The 19,299-nt window shown below is 40.9% G+C and overlaps 1 protein-coding gene across 4 annotated transcripts; it reads right to left on the reverse strand.

Moving 5' to 3' along the window:
- Nucleotides 1-4,357: 4,357 nt before the first annotated feature.
- On the reverse strand, nucleotides 4,358-18,034 carry LOC112282017 (uncharacterized). 4 transcript variants are annotated; one of them, XM_024519120.3, is made up of 15 exons: nucleotides 17,562-18,034; nucleotides 15,388-15,545; nucleotides 14,935-14,988; nucleotides 14,632-14,689; nucleotides 14,308-14,351; nucleotides 13,282-14,065; nucleotides 11,840-13,005; nucleotides 11,589-11,674; nucleotides 10,852-11,411; nucleotides 10,030-10,539; nucleotides 8,379-9,627; nucleotides 7,711-7,947; nucleotides 7,477-7,601; nucleotides 6,594-7,135; nucleotides 4,358-6,400 (listed from the first exon to the last, which is right to left on the reverse strand). In XM_024519120.3, the coding sequence occupies exons 2-15, from the start codon at nucleotides 15,520-15,522 to the stop codon at nucleotides 4,655-4,657; spliced, it is 7,296 nt and encodes a 2,431-aa protein (XP_024374888.1). In that variant the 5' UTR covers nucleotides 15,523-15,545; nucleotides 17,562-18,034; the 3' UTR covers nucleotides 4,358-4,654. The 4 variants fall into 4 exon arrangements, with proteins under 4 accessions (XP_024374888.1, XP_024374891.1, XP_024374889.1 ...); XM_024519123.3 differs by having other exon boundaries at nucleotides 4,358-6,397; nucleotides 17,562-18,033; XM_024519121.3 differs by lacking the exon at nucleotides 17,562-18,034 and adding an exon at nucleotides 17,384-17,520.
- Between the last annotated feature and the right edge of the window lie 1,265 nt (nucleotides 18,035-19,299).

Genomic DNA, 19,299 nt, shown 5'->3' on the forward strand with positions numbered 1-19,299 from the left:
TGGTGTAACTATTGTTAATTTTTATAGAAGAATAATTAATTAATAATATTAAATAAATTGTAAGAGAGATGAGGAAGAATAAGATGATATTAATCATCAAAATTGCAAAAAGGTGTAGCTGCAACAAAAGAGAAATTATGAAGAACTTGCATAGACAAGGATTAAAGCCATGCATAATTTAGACATGATATATATTTTGTCTCTCCATTGTAATGCATTGTATTAGTTTAATGAATATTTAGTCCAATTGTCTAAGAAATTGGTAATATTTGGACAATGTTATCGTCAAAGTAAGATTTTTCTATCATCTCTACCTTTTGCATCTTTGCTTTTGAAAGGCTTATTTGAAGACCAAGATACAAGAGCATAGGAGTTTTGAAACAATATCCATTAATACCATGATGTACATATATTTCCATCCGTAGATGCAAATATTGATTGATTTGTGCTTTAAGAAAATGCTCCATACAATTTTAGAGTAAATGAAGAATTGCACTATTTTGCAAGAGCTTCATTGCTAAAAGAAAGTATTGACTCAACTTATGCACAACTCTATATCCATGACATGGCATTTGAATAAGATAGAAGGATGAGATGTAATCATAATTTATCAAGCTAAACTTTGTGAGAAATTGGAAAAGTTTTGAAAGAAAATAACTTATTTATTAGATTATATAGAAAAGTATATAAAATACTATCTTAGGCGTGGAATAAAGGAGTAGTAGAAGTAGATGTTATTGTTTCTTTGTACTTCATGAATGAAACCAATAGATGTTGATATAATCTTTTTACTACTTTTGAAGAAATTTCTATTATATTGCTTAGAAATGGATTGGAGCCGAATGCAATTTATAATATTATTATTTGCCTACATAATTGTAGACTATTAGAAAGGATTTATGAGACTTATCTTGCTTATTTTTCCTTCATTATATTCTTTTCTTTCCACATGGAACCTTTAGATGGCATCTTTGGCCTAAAGATGCAAAATATAAATGGATATTACTAAAGAAAAAAAAGATATTAAATAAGAAGATTAGAAAGGCAACAAGCTGAAATAGATGGATTATTTTGCTTATTGACTTTTTTTAAGGCCTACCAAGTATTATACAATATTATGCAAAGAAAGGCTATTACAAGAATTTACCATTGACAAATATGCAGCAACTAAGTAATTACATTTGCAATATCTACATTATAATTAAGAAAATCCACATGCCAATTTATACCAAGGATTAGTTGATGCTATTATAAATTATCAAAGTATCATGCTTCAAGAAAACAAATATGAATTAAATAATCTATAATATATAATCTTACTTCTATTATCATACATTAAAAATGAAAGACATGTGATGGAAATATTTTAAGATTCTATGGCAATTATAATAATTTATTAGTATTCCAATACTTTTTTGACAATGACAACAAATCTAAGATGGTCCAAAATCCAAAATGAACTACTTCTAGAACAACAAGCAAGTGACTAGTTAGATTTAGTTGCTTATATATTTGAGCTGAAGAGACATGAAATTATGGAAGATATAAAAAAAATAAGTTGACTTTGGTTATGTTGTTGCATATATTTGTACCATTGAGTTTCAAAATAGAGGTCTATTTCATATGCATATCTTGATTTTTTTGGATAAAGAAAGCAAGATTAGATGTGTTGCAAGTGTTGATTGTTTGGTTTTTGTAAAAAAAATGGATAAAGATAACAACTAAGAGCTCTTTGAAGTTATTCTACAATGCATGATATATGTAGAATGAAGAATCCTTAAGCGCCTTGTATGAAAGAAAGTCATTATATAAAGAGGTCTCTAAAGTTATTTGTAGAAAAAATAACAATGGATAAAGATGAATATTCCCAATATCAATGAAAAAATGATGGAAGAACATTTGAAGTTTGAAGAATGGTTGTCGACAATAGGGATGTTATTCCATTTTGTACAAAATTGTCTTAGAAGTATAATTGTCATATAAATGTCAAGGTATGTGCATCTATTCATATAGTCAAGTATATCTATAAGTACATCTACAAGGGCTATAATTGCACTACAATAAAATTTGAAAATGAGCAAGATGAGATCAAATAATACTTGGATGCAAGATACATTGGAGCTCCAAAGATTGCTTCAAGACTTTTTGGCATGCAAATCTATGAAGAAATACCAAGTGTTGTTTATTTGGCGGTCTATCTTCTAAAAATGCATCAAGTAGTATATGATCTAAATAACAAGATAGTTGCAATTCTAGAATATGTTAAAAGATAAAAGATAAAATTAACTTCTTTTTTTGAGATTTGAGTATTAATAGCAATGGTAAGATAATATATATACCAATATTTTCTACAATATTTTGTTTGACATAAGACAAGGAGAACATGGATATTAAAAAAAAATACAGATTTGCTATTAGAAAGTTATATTTTACAAATCTAACAATGAGAGAAAGATATTATTTGAGGCTTCTATTAATCCACATTAAAAGTATACAATCATTTGACTATTTAAAGACTATTGATGGAATTTCTCATCCAACATTTAAAAGTGCATGTACGGGTGTAGGATTGTTTGAAGATGATAGAAAGTAGCAACAATGTTTAGAGGAGGCATCAAAAATACAAAATTGGATTTTAATTGATGACATTGTTTGTTATTTGTTACTTCACAAAAAATTTGTAAATTCATTAAATCTTTCAAAAAGATTTTGAAAAAGCATCTTGGATGATTTCAATGTCTATTTGCAAAGAAAACATAGAATTAGCAATCCAACAAACGATCAAATTAAGGATTTTGAACCCGTTTTGTTGAATAAGATTTTGTAAGATTCCAAAAAAATACTAGCATAATTTCTTCTAATATCATTACTAAGAAACAATTGGAATATAATAATCAATGGAAATCTATTTACTAAAAAAAGAGTATAAAATATTTAATAATTAGAAGTAAATTTGGAAAAATATATTCTATAATTAAATCTTAAACAAAGGAATGCATATGATGATATTGTGGCTTCTATAATAGAAGAACATAAATACATATTTTTCCTAAACAGACCTACAAGAAGTGGCAAGACATTTTTCTACAACACTTTGGCAATTAAAATTCAATTGATGCAGAGGTTTGTTATATGTGTTGCATCAATAGGAATTATTGTATTATTACTTGATGGATGAAGGACCGCCCATTCTACATTCAAGATTCTATTAGACTATAATAAAGATTCTTTTTATTCAATTAATAAGAATACCAACTATGTTGAATTTATTTACCAAGCTTCACTTATTATTTGGAATGAATTTTTGATACAACATTGTCATAATCTTGAAGCAATTGATTTTTTTTAGAGACATTTGAAATATTAATTTTTCATTTGGAATAGTTGGTGAAGTACGTTGGTTTGGATCTATAAGAGATTTTTTTCATGGTCAACTTTATGTAGCACTTTCTCAATGCATTTCTTCCCGTTCTATTATGATTCTTCTTCTTCCAAACAAGAATTCAAATTCCATATTAAATATTATTTTTTTGGAAGTTTTGATTAGATAATTATTAATATTCCTTTTATTATTTTTTATTCTATTTTATTTATCCATAATTTCAAAAAAATGTCATAACACAATTCTATGTTTTTATTTTTTATTTTTATGCCTTAACAAGTAGTTCCTTGAACAAAATTAACTAATTTTTTGCATAATATCTGTAGCAATGGCATGGGTTCAGCTAACCCACTTTGTAGCAAAAAGTTCCATTGTAGATTTTTTCTTTTTTTCTTTTTTTTCTAAATAAATTGTGAAAATATTTTTTTGCTCACTAACATATCTTCAAAAAAATACTTCATTTGAGTCACATTTTCCATGACAACACAGGTTCATCTAGTCTTTACTATACATATAAAACTCCATGACAACACAGGTTCATCTAATCTTTACTATACATATAAAAACGGTTCTTCAAACCTTAAGAGGGACAGGATCAAAAGTAAGCAAAAATCTGTTATTTCGAATCTCCTAATCACATACGTTTTTGAAATGTAATGATTGGAACAACTACACATATTCTTCTTGCAAACTCACTGTGAACAACTTCAATCACCTAAAATTAGCAATCAAATACAAAGATCAACTGCAATTTAGCCCAATATATAGTACTTAAAATCCAGTAAGCTCACCTGTTCTTTTTCTTTCTCCCTACACAAACCGATGTATACCATGGTAAGCTCACTTCGGTTACAACTTAGCTCCACAAAACACAATTAGTTTCAGAATGCAGAAAAAAGAGAGGAAAAATGAGGGGCTTTATCCTTCTCACACTTGATGCGATGCATATCAAACATGTGTCGAAGACTAACATAATGATTTGTTGGGGTCCCGAAGGCGTTGTTTAAACAGAAAGCAAACCGGTGCTCGTAAAATACATAACATTATCAGTCTGCCACAAGGGTCACCGTCCCAAGTGCTCTGAATTTCGGCATCATCTATCTATCCTATAAGCTATCTACAGGTGATCAAATATACTGTCCCACCTCTGCAAAATTGTGAATCATTGCGGGGACAATGGATACAAATTGGTGACAAACCTCCCAGATTGCTAATAACCTTATTGGCACTTATTTCACATACTATACACAATCAGCAACGCAATCTTGCATGTCACAGGGTCAGAGCGATGTCTACATCCTCTGGGATCAATACACCGCGGTCTTCAACCTGAACCCACGAATTGCCCTCTTTTCTATACTGAGGTACAGCAAGGCTCAATGCTAAGGATGCAGTCACCGCCCCACTATCAATCCCTGGACCCCCCGGCACGTGCGGACACGTCGATAAGCCCACACTTAAGTCTGGGGACTTGGCATGCAAGGCAAAGTCCAGATCAGGGCTAATGGCATGTCCATCTACAAACAAGGGCAGAGGAACTGTACGCTCTAGAGATGGCTCACGACCACCAAGGGCGAGCTCCAGGTCGGGATTGGGATCCGATCTAGACGTATGGAGGAACTGGTACGCGGAGGATCTAGCGGAATACTCCGGGCGTGTACTACTCACTGCAAACTCCCATCTCGCTCTTGCAGATACAGGTTCCGAGTCATGCCGAAAGTTCATCCTGGTGAGGTTGGGCAGCGTGGTTGCTGGGCGAGCTCCAGGGAAAAAAGTCTGCTCAGCAACGGGGCTGACCGCTTCAGGATTCTTAGAAGGCCCAGCTTCATCCGCAGGCAAAAAATCATGAAATGCGACACCAGACTCCACTGAATCCGTGTTAAGGTCTGGTAAAGAAGTGGATGCTGCAGCACCTTCCGCTGAGAAGGCCTCGCTAACGCCTTCGTTCATGTCCAGCACTGGGGTTACTGATCGTGAAATAGGAGCGGTATTTGATTTGCCAACAGTCTTGGAATTGCTGGCCCCTGCACTTCCTGATCGTCTGTCATCTACTGGCCGTGCCTTCCATCGAGATGAAGGTCGGAAACTTTTCTCACCTACATCTTTGTCTGATGCACTTCTCCTCTTTCTCTGCATAACGTCTCTATCTGCCTTCCGGGATCGGCTTACTGCAATCATTTTATCTTGCAGAATCTCCATCGACAGTGAATCCGGGGAGTCAGAACCAGATACCGATTGCCGTCGGTAGTTTGGGTATTTTCGTGACGGTGAAGGAGATCGACTCCTCTGTCGAACAGGTGTTCGAGACCGAGCCTTTCGACTTCCAGCAGCAGGAGACCGTGATATTCCTTTCCTGCGACTCATACTTCTTGACCTTGAGCGAGAGCGAGACCGTCTATATCTGCTGGTTCGGCTGTCTAGATCTTGATCACTGTCTCGAGGCCTATGTTTCCTGTCCTTGCTCCTCTCCAGAAGCCTCTCTCTTTCCCGTTCTCTTTCTCGTTCGCGATCTCGCTCCCGCTCTCGATCCCTCTCTCTTTCCCTTGCTCTGTCCCTTTCTCTAGCCCTGTCTTTGTCTTTCAGTCTTGCTCTATCCCTTTCCTTGGATCTATCCCAGGCTTGTGATCTATCTTTATCTCTCTCATAATCTCTGTCACGCTCCCTATCTCTCTGGTCATCCCAAACCCGCTCTCGAGATCTATCATGCCCACGTTTTGGGTCCCGATCTCTCCTCTCTCGTTCTTTCGCCCTTTCAAACGGCCTATCCCTGCCTTTGTCCCTTTCTTTCTCCTTTGCCCGACTGGGTGAGCGAGATATTGAACGAGATCGTTTGGTTGTCGAGGGGCGCGAGCTGGGCTGGCCGACCTCATTCTCTCTTGGACTTGGTGCAGGAAAAGGTGATGCAGACAGCGTGTTGGAGTCCTTCAAAACCTCCACAGAGCTGGCGCTGTGCCTCAATTTAGGGCCTCCCAACTCTACAATTTCAGCAGCATCTGCAGTGCTCCCCGCTTCGACCTGCTGGACAAAAATTTAAATCTGTGTTAAAGATCGAAAATGCATGTAGGTAGAATAAACAAGACTCTAGATCATCTGCAGATTTAGACGCAACCATAGACATGCAAGCAGAGGAAACAGCAATATTCTAGTATGGAACAGTACGATCAAACACAAGAGATCAATCCAACGAGAAAAATCTAAAAGAATGTGTTACCTGTTTCCGTGCTTCCGTCTTTCCGAATCCAGGAGGTAGAGTCGATCCTGAACTGGGCTCCTCTAGAGCCACTGCAGTAGGAGGTAGAGTTAAAGTTGGAGCAAATCCAGGAGGCAGATCAAGATCCTCTTTAGCCTTATCAACATCTGTATTTAATACAAGACTCTGCAATGTGGAGTCCGTGGCTTTTGAAAGTGCGATTGGTGTTCTGGTGTTTCCTCCTGTTGGAGACAAGGGAGGTGTTAACGGCGGGTTGGTAGTGTCATGCCGTTTAACTGCTTTGTCTGACACACCACACTCTTTGCCCCCCTCCATGTCGACCTCCATGTCTATCTCCCCTGTGTTCTCAACTCCTGAATTCGAGTGCTTCACCTTCAATGCCGTGTCGCACATAGCCGGTGCTCTTGACACAGACCCAGGTAAACTTTGCAAAGCTTCAGTGCCAGGTACTTCCTTGGCCACAAATGATGGAAGCGAGACTAATTTTGCGGCCTGTTTTTTAGCTCGAAATACGCCCCAGAGGAACATGTGGTTATTCCAGCCTGAAAATGCATAAACATCAAAATAAAATTATAATCAAGGCACACATACACAGTTACATTTTGAGTCCCAGAAATTCAACATCTACTCTATGCACGAATCGTTGTTACCATCCTTCCCTAATGCACCTGACGCTTGCCAATCACCATTCGTCATTTCAAGTACATCAAGACTACCTCTCCACACACACTAGTTTCGTAGGATAAACACGCTACAAAACACAACAGAACATCAATAAGAAGAAAGTTCGAAACATGTCTTCCTAGCAAAGAAAAGGTTCTCTCGAACTTCATCTGCAATGGGGAGGAGCACAAGAGAAAATGAGAACAATCGAATATCTTACGCTGAAACTGCTCAGCAAGTTTGTCTGATGGAAAGATTAGAAGCTCTGCATCCTCCAGTTGAGCACGGAGAACAAGGTCTCGCGCAACCATCTTATCCACCAAGTTGTGGTGAAATTTCTCAATGCTGCAAAGGGACAGCAGTATCACTGTTAGATAATCTCTAACATCACGCGATGCATATATACCTAGTTTGCGGAGGTGATATGCTAGAAACCATTAGTAAATGTCAATACCTTTCACCAGAATCAGCGAAAAAATACATGGCAATGCTTCCATCAGTGGGAGGTCGTTGAATGAACTGGCGTGGCCACGTCTCCAGGTCCAAGGAGCGCTGAACTTGTTCTAAGCGAAGTCGTTGCGGCAGCGCCGCTGCAACTTCATGTACTTTAGCAACAGCCCTGGTAGAAACGTGAGCCCGTATTTCATCAAACATAACCGTCGTCTGACCGTCCTTAACTTCGAAAGCACCTCTGCACAACCATAAACCATATGTGATGATCAGCAATGGAAGGATTGAATTGCATGCACATGTGTAGCGTCAAATCACCACAAATTAGATTAAGTCAAAGTCTAAAAGCACCATAGAGGCAATAAGGAGCTTAAAGCCAAAGCAAAAGTTAAGTAAAAATATTAGAGAACAAAAAAACAAAAAAGATATCTCAGGATCAACAAGTCTGCAGTTTATTGTAGATTAGGCCATGCCCACTACAAGTTGTACTGCTAAAAAGAGGGAGGCTGATGTGAGGGTAAAAATGCAGAAGAAGGCAGCAAGATCCGAGCATAGCCTTGAAGTGGTGAGAGAAAAGTGCGAGGATAGTTAATTGCAAACTGGGATCACTGCCAGCAATTGGGTTATTTTTGTGAAGTCAGTACGACACCGATAAAACACTTTGAATCTTACCGCCAGGAAATATCCGCACTTGGAATGGCTGCATCATCAAGGGCAGCTGGGGTTATAGGTGGGGTCGGAGATAGGCCTGGGGGAAGAGTGGAGGAAGCATATGAGAGAAGGAGCTGTGAAGGTTGGGATGCCAGGTAAGTCACCGGAGCAGATTGCCCATATATGACAGGTCCCGAAGGTGCGAAAGTGGGAACTTGTCCAGGAAGATGTACATGTCCCGTTTGAGGGCTTTGTACTGCATGAGCAGATAATCCCACCATCCAATGTGGCCGAGGTCCCCAAACGGTGGATGCAGACCCTCTCGGCAAAACTGGAGGCGCAGGAACAGATGCGATAGCTTCTGGGGGTTGATTGGAATGCCCTTGTGGTCCTTTGGGACCAGAAATTTGCGAAGCATTTAACACCAAAATACCCTCATTTTTCACCGCAGGCGAAGTACTGTTTTGCATGGCTGACGTCTTAGAATCCACATGTGCAGTCTCTACACCTGGAGGCCCTTCCGTATCATAAGCCCCGGCTTGTGCCTTAGCATTACTACATCCAGACTCAGCTTTTGATCCCTGTCGATGCGGGATATCTTCATTTGCTACTGATGAGACTCCAGAAGAAATCTGACCAGTCACTAATTGCTGAAACGAAGTACTAGTAAGCAAGGAAGGAACCTTAGAGGCAGCGGAAGAAGAGTCGTGAATTTTAAAACTAGGTGATCTTCTGTGCACGAGGTCACCGGGTGTTGGGGAAGGAAGAAGGGTTTTCGACTTCTCTGGCTCCAAACTAGAGTTTCCTGGGACAGATTCAATTCCGATTTGCAAACCTTGAAACACCGGTCCCGAGCTGACTTTTTCAAGCTGTTCTCCCTTCACTCCCGGTGCAGATGCATGAGCATCTAAATCTGTTGGACCTACTTCTTTTGAGTTCTTGGGGGGCTTGGGACTGGCACCAGGAGATATGGATAATCCAGTCATGGTCTTTTGCTCAGAGGCGAAGGAGTTACCCTTAGGGCAGTCCTGGGCATTATGTCCAATACCCTTGCATGCCAAACACCGAGTAGAACTTGAATCTCCCAACCATGGTGCACTCCAAATACTTGTATTCGGCTTTACATTCTTCCCAGGAAACCCAGACAAAGAGGCGAGTTCCGATGTCCCCCTTCCAGCAATCGTTGATCCTACACCCGCAGTAAGCTCGGATCTGGGTGATGCCTTATCCTTACCACCAGCTTTCGATGCATCTTGTGATAATCCCGTCCCTACAATTAGTGAAATTTAAGAATAAGGTGAGTAAGAATTTCAAGATTCCCTAGATAGATAAGTAGCGAGTTATCTATATACAACATTACGCATAAAAGCTTTGTTTGCAGAAATGGGAACTATCACTCACAGCAACCATGAAGAATAGGAGGATAAGGGAATTCTGCATAGTAAGTACATCAAAGAAAGTAATTGGAAAGGGGTACATAGTAAAACGGCAAGGCTACCATGAAAAGAATGCAACAAGCCTAGAGCGATAATGAAATTCAAGGACCCAAGATACAGTAACGATAGATTTCAAACGCGGCGACACAAAATTCTTCGAAATTGGAGCACACTACAAGGAATAGAATTCTAAAGCCTACCATGCTATACTAAAGCGCAGGCCTGTAATGTCTTACCTGCCGCATATGAACCACCAGTCCCTTGCCCTGAACGTTGGATACCTTTTCCGTGTTCGAGTGGAGGTCTGGGAGTGTCAGGAGAGGGTCGAGGTTCACCAGATAACCCACTACTAGTATTTCTTCCCAGTCTCATCAGTTTCGACCCTGGAGTTGTAGTCATAGACGACAAAGATTCCCTACCCACAGGCGGCAGAGAGTTCCCGTCTGAAATACCGCCATCTCTGCCGCTCTTCGGTTGTCCAGAGCTTTTCATTCCATTCCCTTGCCTGGAATTCGAACTTAACAGAAAAGGGTAGTCGCCTGAAGGTTTAGCAGTTAAGGCTTTTGAAGGAGTTGAGAAGTCAGCCGAAAGTTTACCAGACGCAGATTTAGAAAGTATCGGAGTGGGTGAAGACGCTAGTAACACTCGAGAAGAATTCAAACTTGTGGCCTTTGAAGGTGTGCTCGACTCAGATATGCTGCTTAGTGACGCAAACCTGCTCTTGCTGCTAGCTTGTGCTGAAGTAACTTTGAGAAGCAACCATAAACTTCATCAGCAAACAGAAAATTGACGAAGATATCTAGTATCACAACCTAACAATGTCCAAATGCTGATGCATTTACTGTTATCTCCACATTTTAGAGGCACTTCACTCCCAAAGGCCAAGTCATAAACATACATCCGTTCTAGAATTCTACCAACAAAAGAACATATTACAACAGCCTACTGGTCAAGGCCGGCCATAAAAACTGTTGAGTGTTAGGTTAAAGGACACAAGTACTGCCGAAGAATTCTGAGCGAGTAACTGTTACTCAATTGTAGGTTATGATAGCGAGTACCTGCTTTCGGAGGCTGTGAGGTCACGATTACTGCTTTAGCCGCATTAGCTCGTGCACCCGACGAGAAATTCGCAACTGCCGACGGTGCCAAAAATTTCACTTTGCCAGTGTCAGGAGCAGACTTAAGAGTAGTTTCTCGCGTTAGCGAAGGCTTTGCTGAAGGTGTTGGAGCTTGAGGCATTGGAGGTGGAGATATCGTGGAAGAAGTTGCCCAAGGAAAGCTCTCGGATGGCAACTTTCTAGAAACAGGAGAGATAAGTGAATCACTAGCTAATCTCTTGACCGGCATTTGTACAATAGGAGCCTTCGAGGGCGACTTTCTGACAGAAGTAAGGCGAGGCTTTTTGTGGTTGAGACGGTCGGACAGTCGAGACCGAGAGTTACCCTGAATAGATACAGGTTTGGGTCGGCTGTTCAAAGAATCAGAACGACAAATCGACTTAGAGGGCGCGATGAGCCGCTCCAAAGATTTTGGGCCACCATGCCGTTGTTTCATTTGACAAGTTTCGCAAAACCAGTCTCCTTCAGGTAGTGCATCCATCTGGACACGCATACAATAACTGAAACGCCCACAAAAATACATTAGAATCTCTTCAAAGTGTAATGAACAAAAGCTGAATGGAGGAAAGAAACAAAGAATTGGTACACCTACAAGCAAGATGAGGGTTTCCGATTCTTTCAAAATATGTGTGAATATATATGAAGATGGAAAACAATAAGATGGCATGTGTACTTACGTATGTTCAGCACCTTCGTTGCAGGAACTGCAAAGAGCAAGGAGTTCCTCGTAACCAGTATTACCGCAGGTATCACAAACTTTGACCTGATGACCAAAAGGGGTGTTGAGTTATTTAAGACAGCATCCTTTACTCGTAAATCTAAACTCCGTGTAAACTACCATAATCTACATTTTCAGACAGTACTCTTGGAATCAGATTTGAAAACAAAAACATCGAAGGAAATTTAATTGAAAAGTTTGAAGAAATACATCTTCCACGAGAAGGTTGCTTGGTGATCCATCTCTGTCATCCTCTGGAATGGACTCCCTGGATTTACCAGAAAGAGTATCGTCAGGCTCTGTTCTGCTGCTACCATTTTCCGGCACCTTGGGAAGAACGGTTTTGACAAGCCACTGGTCACGCATCGAAGAAGTCCTATTCAGCTCCTTCCCGTCACGAAACGGAAGGATATGTCCCGACTGAGAAATGTCCACAGACTGACCCTTGCGTTTACGAGCTGATTGTGCCACAAACCCATTGGCTTCAAGCACAGGAGGAGAGGCCTGCTGCCCTTTCCGTAATCGTTTTGAAGGTACTGGAAGTCCACTAACCAGATTAGACAACTCAGCAACATCATCAACGTCAGTAACCAATGGATTAAGAGCCGCTGACGGCGACAGGTGAACAATAGGTTGCATCATACATTGAACATGCGGAGAAGAGTCGCTCGTGACAATCTTCTCAGATCTGGATAGATTAGAAGTAATGGTAGAAGGGCTAGAACTAGACGCCTTAAAAGGAGGTTTAGAGACTAAAGAAACCTTTCCATCACCTCCACTTTGCTCGAGAGCAGGCTTTAAAAACTGAGGAGAGTCTAGAGGAGTAAAAGTTATGGAATCCCTCGATTGTGATTGGAGCCCCTCGAATGGCGAGGCAGTGGATGTTGACGAGGTATCCAATACAGGAGAGTGGGAATTGCTCAAGGGAGGAGATGAGCTGGTACGCATGACTAAGGGAGAAGGTGAACTAGTCAGGGAAGCAGCTGATGAGCTTGGCCCAGCAGGATTTGCTAATGGTGGTTCACTTCTCTTTTCTTGTGCTTCCGACAAGGTAGCCTTTCGTATGGATTCAAATGCATTCCTTTGAGGGTTCTCACTCAAAAGAGGTTCCTTCAAGGCATGAATCGCTGATGCATTCTCGTTTTCCTTTACAGAGCACTTCACTTTCACATGCTGATCAGAGGCAAGAACCTTGACTCCCTGCTCTGAAGCGTTTCCAAAAGACTGATTATCGACATTGTGTGCGTTGCTCACTAATGTCAAGGAAGGTTGAAGTAAAACTATTTCAGCTTCGGCTGCTGATGTTTGCAAGTGGCCACTAAGATCCCCACTTCGTGCATCAGCCTCCAGATCCTGGAGCTTCATGTCCTCCGGCACTGCAACAGGTTCAAAGGCAACGTCAGGTGTAATACATTACAAGCGCTGTAAGAGCCGAGGGGATAGAGGGTGATAAAAATATTTTTTGCTAGAACAAGCAAATCGTTCTGTGTACCTACAACACCCATCAACTACCAAAAGTTTAAAAAAAGAAACACTCACAATCACATCAAGTATGAAGTGTTTGTGAAAGTTCTAAAATGATAGAAAGAACCTATGTTACCAGAAACAAAGAGGAAAGTTCACAAAAAGAAAATTGTCTAGCTTAAAAATACCTGCATGAGACGCATCCATTTCTTCAGACTTCACTACCTGGACCGTACTCATGTCCGTCACCGGACCTAGGGCTGCCTCGGTGCTTGACTCTGTATCCTTCATTGCCATCGACTGCAAAACCTTATCTGAATTCGCCAACTTGGTATCATCAAGCTGACCCTCTTTTAAACCTGCTCTACCTTCAACATTCTGAATTTGCCCATCGTTGCTTTCAGTTGGAACCACAGCGGGAAGCACCCCTTCATCAACTTCCGAAGGTGTGGTTCCGGCATTAGCAGGAAGGTCAATGCTAAAACTGCATGTAGCTCCCACAGGCTCCCGCCTGGATTCTACTGCCACCTCTTCTGCATCCCCTGCCTGTTCTAGAACACTGGATGATGCGTTCCCATCATCAGGCTTGGCCTTGGAAATTCCAGAATCAGCCCGTCGACGTTTAGAAGGCAAGGCAGGGCTGGCGTTTTTGAGTGGACGCCCTCGTTTACTCTTTCTGCTTGCCTCCCCTGTTTCCCCAGAGGCAAAGCGATCAATGCCGCTCTGGAATGCTGTCTGTAAAGGCTTGATATCTACAAGGCTAGCTTTCTCTTGCTGGACAACTTCTTGTAACCCCCGTACGTTGGTCAACTTCTTCTTGCCACCGGAAGCAGTTGAATTCCACTGACCACAAGTATTTTGGCTACTTGTCATGCTGTCACCTGGAGTTTTGTCGGTTGCTTCGGTATCCTCTCCCCGACTCTCGTAACCATCGCAAAGACCACAGTACCAAGGTTCTCCAGGTGGGAAGATCTGCATGTAGTCAGACTTCTGTTAACTCAGCACATTCATGTTACCAAATTCAAAACCATTTGTCGAGAAACAATACATTAGTAAGAACAAGAACTTTCAAGTTTCAACACAATGCAACCCACTTGTTCAATTACACAATCTAATCCACCATCTTTCAAAACCATTATATAAGTCTGCCAGTACGTTCAACACTCCAGGACCGTTTCAAGTATTTCTGTGGATTTTTAACGTGGAGTACATACATTTACATGCGGGTCTAAGCAAGTCTTGTGAAATCCTCGATCGCCTGCCAAAGAAGTACATTAGCAAGAAACTGTGAGAAGTTTTTGACTCAAAGCATGCACCAACAGCAGGTTTTAACTACCTGTTTCATAATTCTCATGCTTCATCTACATTACTTTAAATACCAACGATACCAGATTGTGAAGAATGAGCAACATAAATCATTGTAAAATGACAGCATTGACAACAGATAATAATCCCAGCCACAGACAATGGAGGATGCTCGGTCTGTTCTGATTGTTTCTAAAGAGTTGCTCAACTTCAAAGAAATAGTAAAAACTCACAAGCACTACATCGCTGAAGTTGTTCTGCCGCAACTAAACCCCCACAATTATAGCATTCCTGGATAAACAGCCGTTGAATGTTCTCAGATATGACTCCAACTCAGTTCAGGATTAAACTAACTTGAAAACTCTGTTACACCTGTACATTGCTGGTGCATTATATGATTAATAGAACACATGGTTTAGTGCCTAAAAACACAGTTCAGCTGGAACAGAATTGCAAAAAGTTGCGACCACCTCTTTTAATCACTAATCAGTACAACCCATCCTTGCAAGTTTGTTAGTGCCTAAAAGGTGCACTACCTCCTTCACACCCGGACCATGCATACGAGCTCCATCAGTTAGAACAGGCGATGGCTGCAAGGCAACAATACAAACTTAAACACTGAATCAACACTGAATACTTGGAATATTGAACCCAACCTGAAAATTACAGAGGTAAGTAGGCCAAATAACTACAATCAATAAATGCCACAGAGTATCTTTCACGACCAAATCTCAATTTTCAAAATACCCAGAAAATGCGACAAAAGGAAGGTTTAAATGAAATTTTTGTTTTGATCGTGCATCACGCTCACAGAGTCTACTTCACAAGCCCAGAAATTCTACATCCACAAATTTGTACTAGTAAAAAGAATTTTAGCGCTCATTCATCTCCATAGTAGGATTCTATGAGAAGTTCAATTGGTCACACTGTCTAAAATGTCAAACCTGCAGTGGACGATAAAAATGTTCAGTATCAAGTGCGAAACATACCCTTGGCTCAGAAATCTTCTGAGCATGCCGAAGCAGCTCCTTCATGGTCCTCTCCCGAGGACGATGCATGGCTGCTCTGCATGGCCCCGCAGTAGCCTGGGGAGCTGTACCAACTCCAGGTTCTGCCCTATCCATGTTAAACCATCCTCACGACTCACCTGCAATCCATCAACGACCGTAGTCTCAACAACGTGCACGACTCTCAAAGAAAGACTAACCTCTCCATAAACCAAGTTCCTGGAAAGCTGCTTGCCAAAATAGAATAAAAAATGAAACGAAGTGAGGAAGAGTGAAAACGTTTTCTTTGAGAATTAACCACAGAAGCATTGAAGTACGCAACATAGGAGTCACCACAAACAACAAAAATACTTGCTAGTTAAATTGTCTCGCCTACCTTCGTTTTACTGAATCATGCTACGACTTAGTCAAACATAAACTAACACATTTAAGCGTTCCTCGCATAGTTGCAACAAGAATGAATTGCCACATTGCTTGTGAAAAGAAATGCTTATAAACGATCGCTTCTGAACAATAAAGTCGAGTGATCATGGCCCCAAACAAAACCCTAACTCTCTTTCTTTGCTTTTCTCCCAAAGTGTTAAGTACACAAAGTTGTCACCACTATAAAATTGATTCCCTCGTAATATTCATTCAAGCTCTTACTTGGCTAGAAGGTATTCCAGATTGCCAAATCAATATTCTCACGCTCAATGCAGCCTCCTACAGCTATGACGGAAGCCAGCTCTCTCTCCTTCTTAAAACTAACCGCAATCATACACCATTGTAATTTATTGGACGAAGAATGGAGCGTTCCCAGTCCTCATCGGAAAGACTATCGACTAAAGGTCAGGTCACTCTTGTCGAACGAGCATATACTAGCAGCCACAACATCCAGTAACATTGTTGCCGAGAGTGCCCTTAAGTTCACGTCACAGTTACAAATCAGTAGTTCATGGGAGGTGGGCTGTATATGACCTACACCCAGACGAAGACCGTTACAAGTTTCGAAGCAGTGCCGTTTCACTTCGAGATAAACGCGACAAGTAGATCATTCTCACGGCACCTATGCGGCCTTCGATACTTCTGAAAACTCACTCCCAAGCCTCTCGCCGCAAAAATGTAGCGAAAAATACCTTGCCGGTCGTGGACATTGCTGACTAACCATCCTCTGGACCTAACCTAACCCTTTGACTTGCGCAAACCGTGAATAATTCTGCTAACCCTACCTCTGGTCAAGCTAACGAGAAAGCAAAGGGAGACATATTCTCATAATAAATCATTCTGTGTATTAGTTTCTCCAAACCTGGGTCTATCCGAGCTAATTGTCGAAACGGCTAATTATATGAAGTCAACCTCCAAGAGCACAATTCCGTAATGTACCCTTGAACACACTACCTCAAGTACTCCATAGTCCTCTCACAGCTATCTCTGCTATCATACACTTCTTGGACTTGCCACCTTTCAGCCATCGGTAAGTGTCGTCAATCCTATATCCCCCCCCCCCCTTCGCCCCCCAAAAAAAAAGAAGAAGAAGAAGAAGAAGAAGAAAATGCAAAACAATCTCAAATTTCCGGAGTGCCAAGCGAAAAGGGGTAAGGAGATCAAGCAACTGGGTCATCTAAAACTGCACCAAGAATACCTACCTCTCAATAGCACCTCCAATACTAACAAATACAACTGAACTATAGCCCCACCCTAAAACTCCCGCCACTCCGTCCAGATCAAGCTTAAGGGTGACCCAAAAACAACCCTCCCCATCACTGCAGCTAGCTATGGCGGATTAGTAACATGCGACCCCATCCACGTCCAGAACCTTCCACATCCAAACCCCATCAAGGCTTCACCGCAATGACACCCGCACAATTTCTCCCCTACCATGTCTCCACGATGCTCCATTGCTCCTGGAATTCTACATCCTACCTCCCCCTCTCCCCTAAAAAAAATAAAATATAAAAACGGAAAAAATTAAAAAGAAAACACAAGCACGCACACATACCAACAATACACAAGCACACGCACGCACACACAAAGGGCTTGGCATCCCGCATCGTAGCTTCCCCTTCCTCGGCTCAACTCTACCATCCCCAAAAGGTAGAACGGACTCTGAAACGGCTGTAAATCAGCAGCACCTAGCATAAATTTGCGCAACCCTTGCGAACATTTCAGTGACCTACCCGTTCCACATCAGAAGAACCCTCCCTCAAGCGACGTCGTTGCTCAGTCGAGACATATTCTCTCGTCACCTGCTTTCTAATAATAGGTCTAGCCCTGGCTTCTGCTTCGGCTTCTTCCCTCTCCAGTCACTACAGATTCTGCAACAACCAGAGTACATACACACTCCTCGTCCTCTTTCTCCGTGTGATTCGTTCTTTCTTGTCCGTTCTTCTTCTTCTTCTACGACTACTACCCTCTTCGTAGTTATTCTTCGTTCTTCGTCGACTTCCCGTTGCAAAGGTGCGGTGGAGCGGATGAGGATGCTCCAAGTTACGCTGCTGCGCAAGGGCTTACAAAACATGCAGGCCGCTGAGTGGCCAAATATATATACCTATTCATTCACACTTACATTCACAACCCTTCAAGGTTGAACAGAGAAGAGGGGAGGGGGAGACGAGACGAGAGACGAAGGACAGGCAAAGGCACGCAGGCAGGCAGGCCTCCCCGGCTCCCCCTCCTCCTGGTCCTGTCCTGTCCTCCCCTTCTACACCTCTAACCCCCGGACCGGCCCTGCCGGGGCTGCCCCCAACTGGCAAGGCTGGTCCTGCTTTTCCCCTTCCCTGGTTCTTTTTCTTTTTCTTTTTCTTCTTCTTTTTCCTCTTCTTCTTTTTCCTGCCCTTATTTCGTCTCTCCTTTCGTAGGGAGCTGAGAGGGAGGACTGTTTCTGCTGGGATGTTCATGCGGTGAAGCCGTCGGCTGAGCCTATCCCCGTGTTTCTCCCCCCTCCCTTCGTTTTACCCCCTTTCCTTTCTTTTTACCCTCCTTACGAGAGAAGAGAGAAGTGAGAGGATTCCACTGGCCATGTTATTGCTCAAAGTCATGGATGCATGCATGCCTCATCATGTCTCTCAATGCCACCATCCATGCATGGTCATGTGACTGATCCTTATCAGCACACCCTTCAACCCCCTGCTTCTCCTTCCTTGTTCTTTTCCTTTCCCTTCTTTCAGGTCAATTTTCAACTAGGAGATCATGAAGGTTGTGTTACATAATATTTAGAAAGAGAGCCAAAGTTCACAAAGAAGATGCATACTTTTATTCCATATGGTTTCAAAGCTTATCATCCTACAAGGTAGCTTAAATAGAAACAATTGTACATTTACATATGTTGTCACTCAAATTTTAGTCCAATCTCAACCTTCTGCATTTTCATTTCACAAAACAATGCATTTGTTTGTATTGTCCTAGCTCCAGCTATTAAGTGTTGATTATTATTTATAGTATCTGATATTATACTAGTAAAATTTATAAAAAGATAGTAGTGTCTATTTTGTATTTATATGTATCAATTCAAAATGCAATAAATCTATTTCTATGTCTATTCAATTACTCAAATAATTAGTAATTCTTTAAAGATGAAAATTATTTAATTCCTCACAAAATCCAACTTAATAGTTTTAATAAAAGTAATAACCTTATATTGTAATATTTTTATAAAATATAATATCTTTATAAGAATTGATTTTTTTTATTAATTATATAGGATTTATAACAATAGAAGATAGTGTCTTATTAAAAGTATGAATCTTCAATAAGATACTAATATAATAGTTGCAATCACATCTTTTGTGAAAAATATCCATATTATAGAAATGAATAGAAGTAAATAAAATTAGATAAAAATATGTTGAGAAGATAATATTTTCTTTGAGAACCTTTAAGAAGTTTAATAGACATGGATTAGATATTTTGACTTTT

This window comes from Physcomitrium patens, chromosome 5 (assembly GCF_059467195.1).
Source record: "Physcomitrium patens ecotype Gransden chromosome 5, ASM5946719v1, whole genome shotgun sequence".
Classification (NCBI taxonomy): Eukaryota; Viridiplantae; Streptophyta; class Bryopsida; order Funariales; family Funariaceae; genus Physcomitrium; species Physcomitrium patens.

Excerpts from the sequence above, each read along its gene's own strand:
- LOC112282017 (XM_024519120.3), bottom strand. The coding sequence starts at position 15,522 with ATGGATAGGGCAGAACCTGGAGTTGGTACAGCTCCCCAGGCTACTGCG. Across the intron at positions 9,628-10,029 it reads TGGTGGTTCATATGCGGCAG|GGACGGGATTATCACAAGAT; the intron begins GTAAGACATTAC and ends CACTAATTGTAG. Across the intron at positions 6,401-6,593 it reads AGACGGAAGCACGGAAACAG|CAGGTCGAAGCGGGGAGCAC; the intron begins GTAACACATTCT and ends ATTTTTGTCCAG.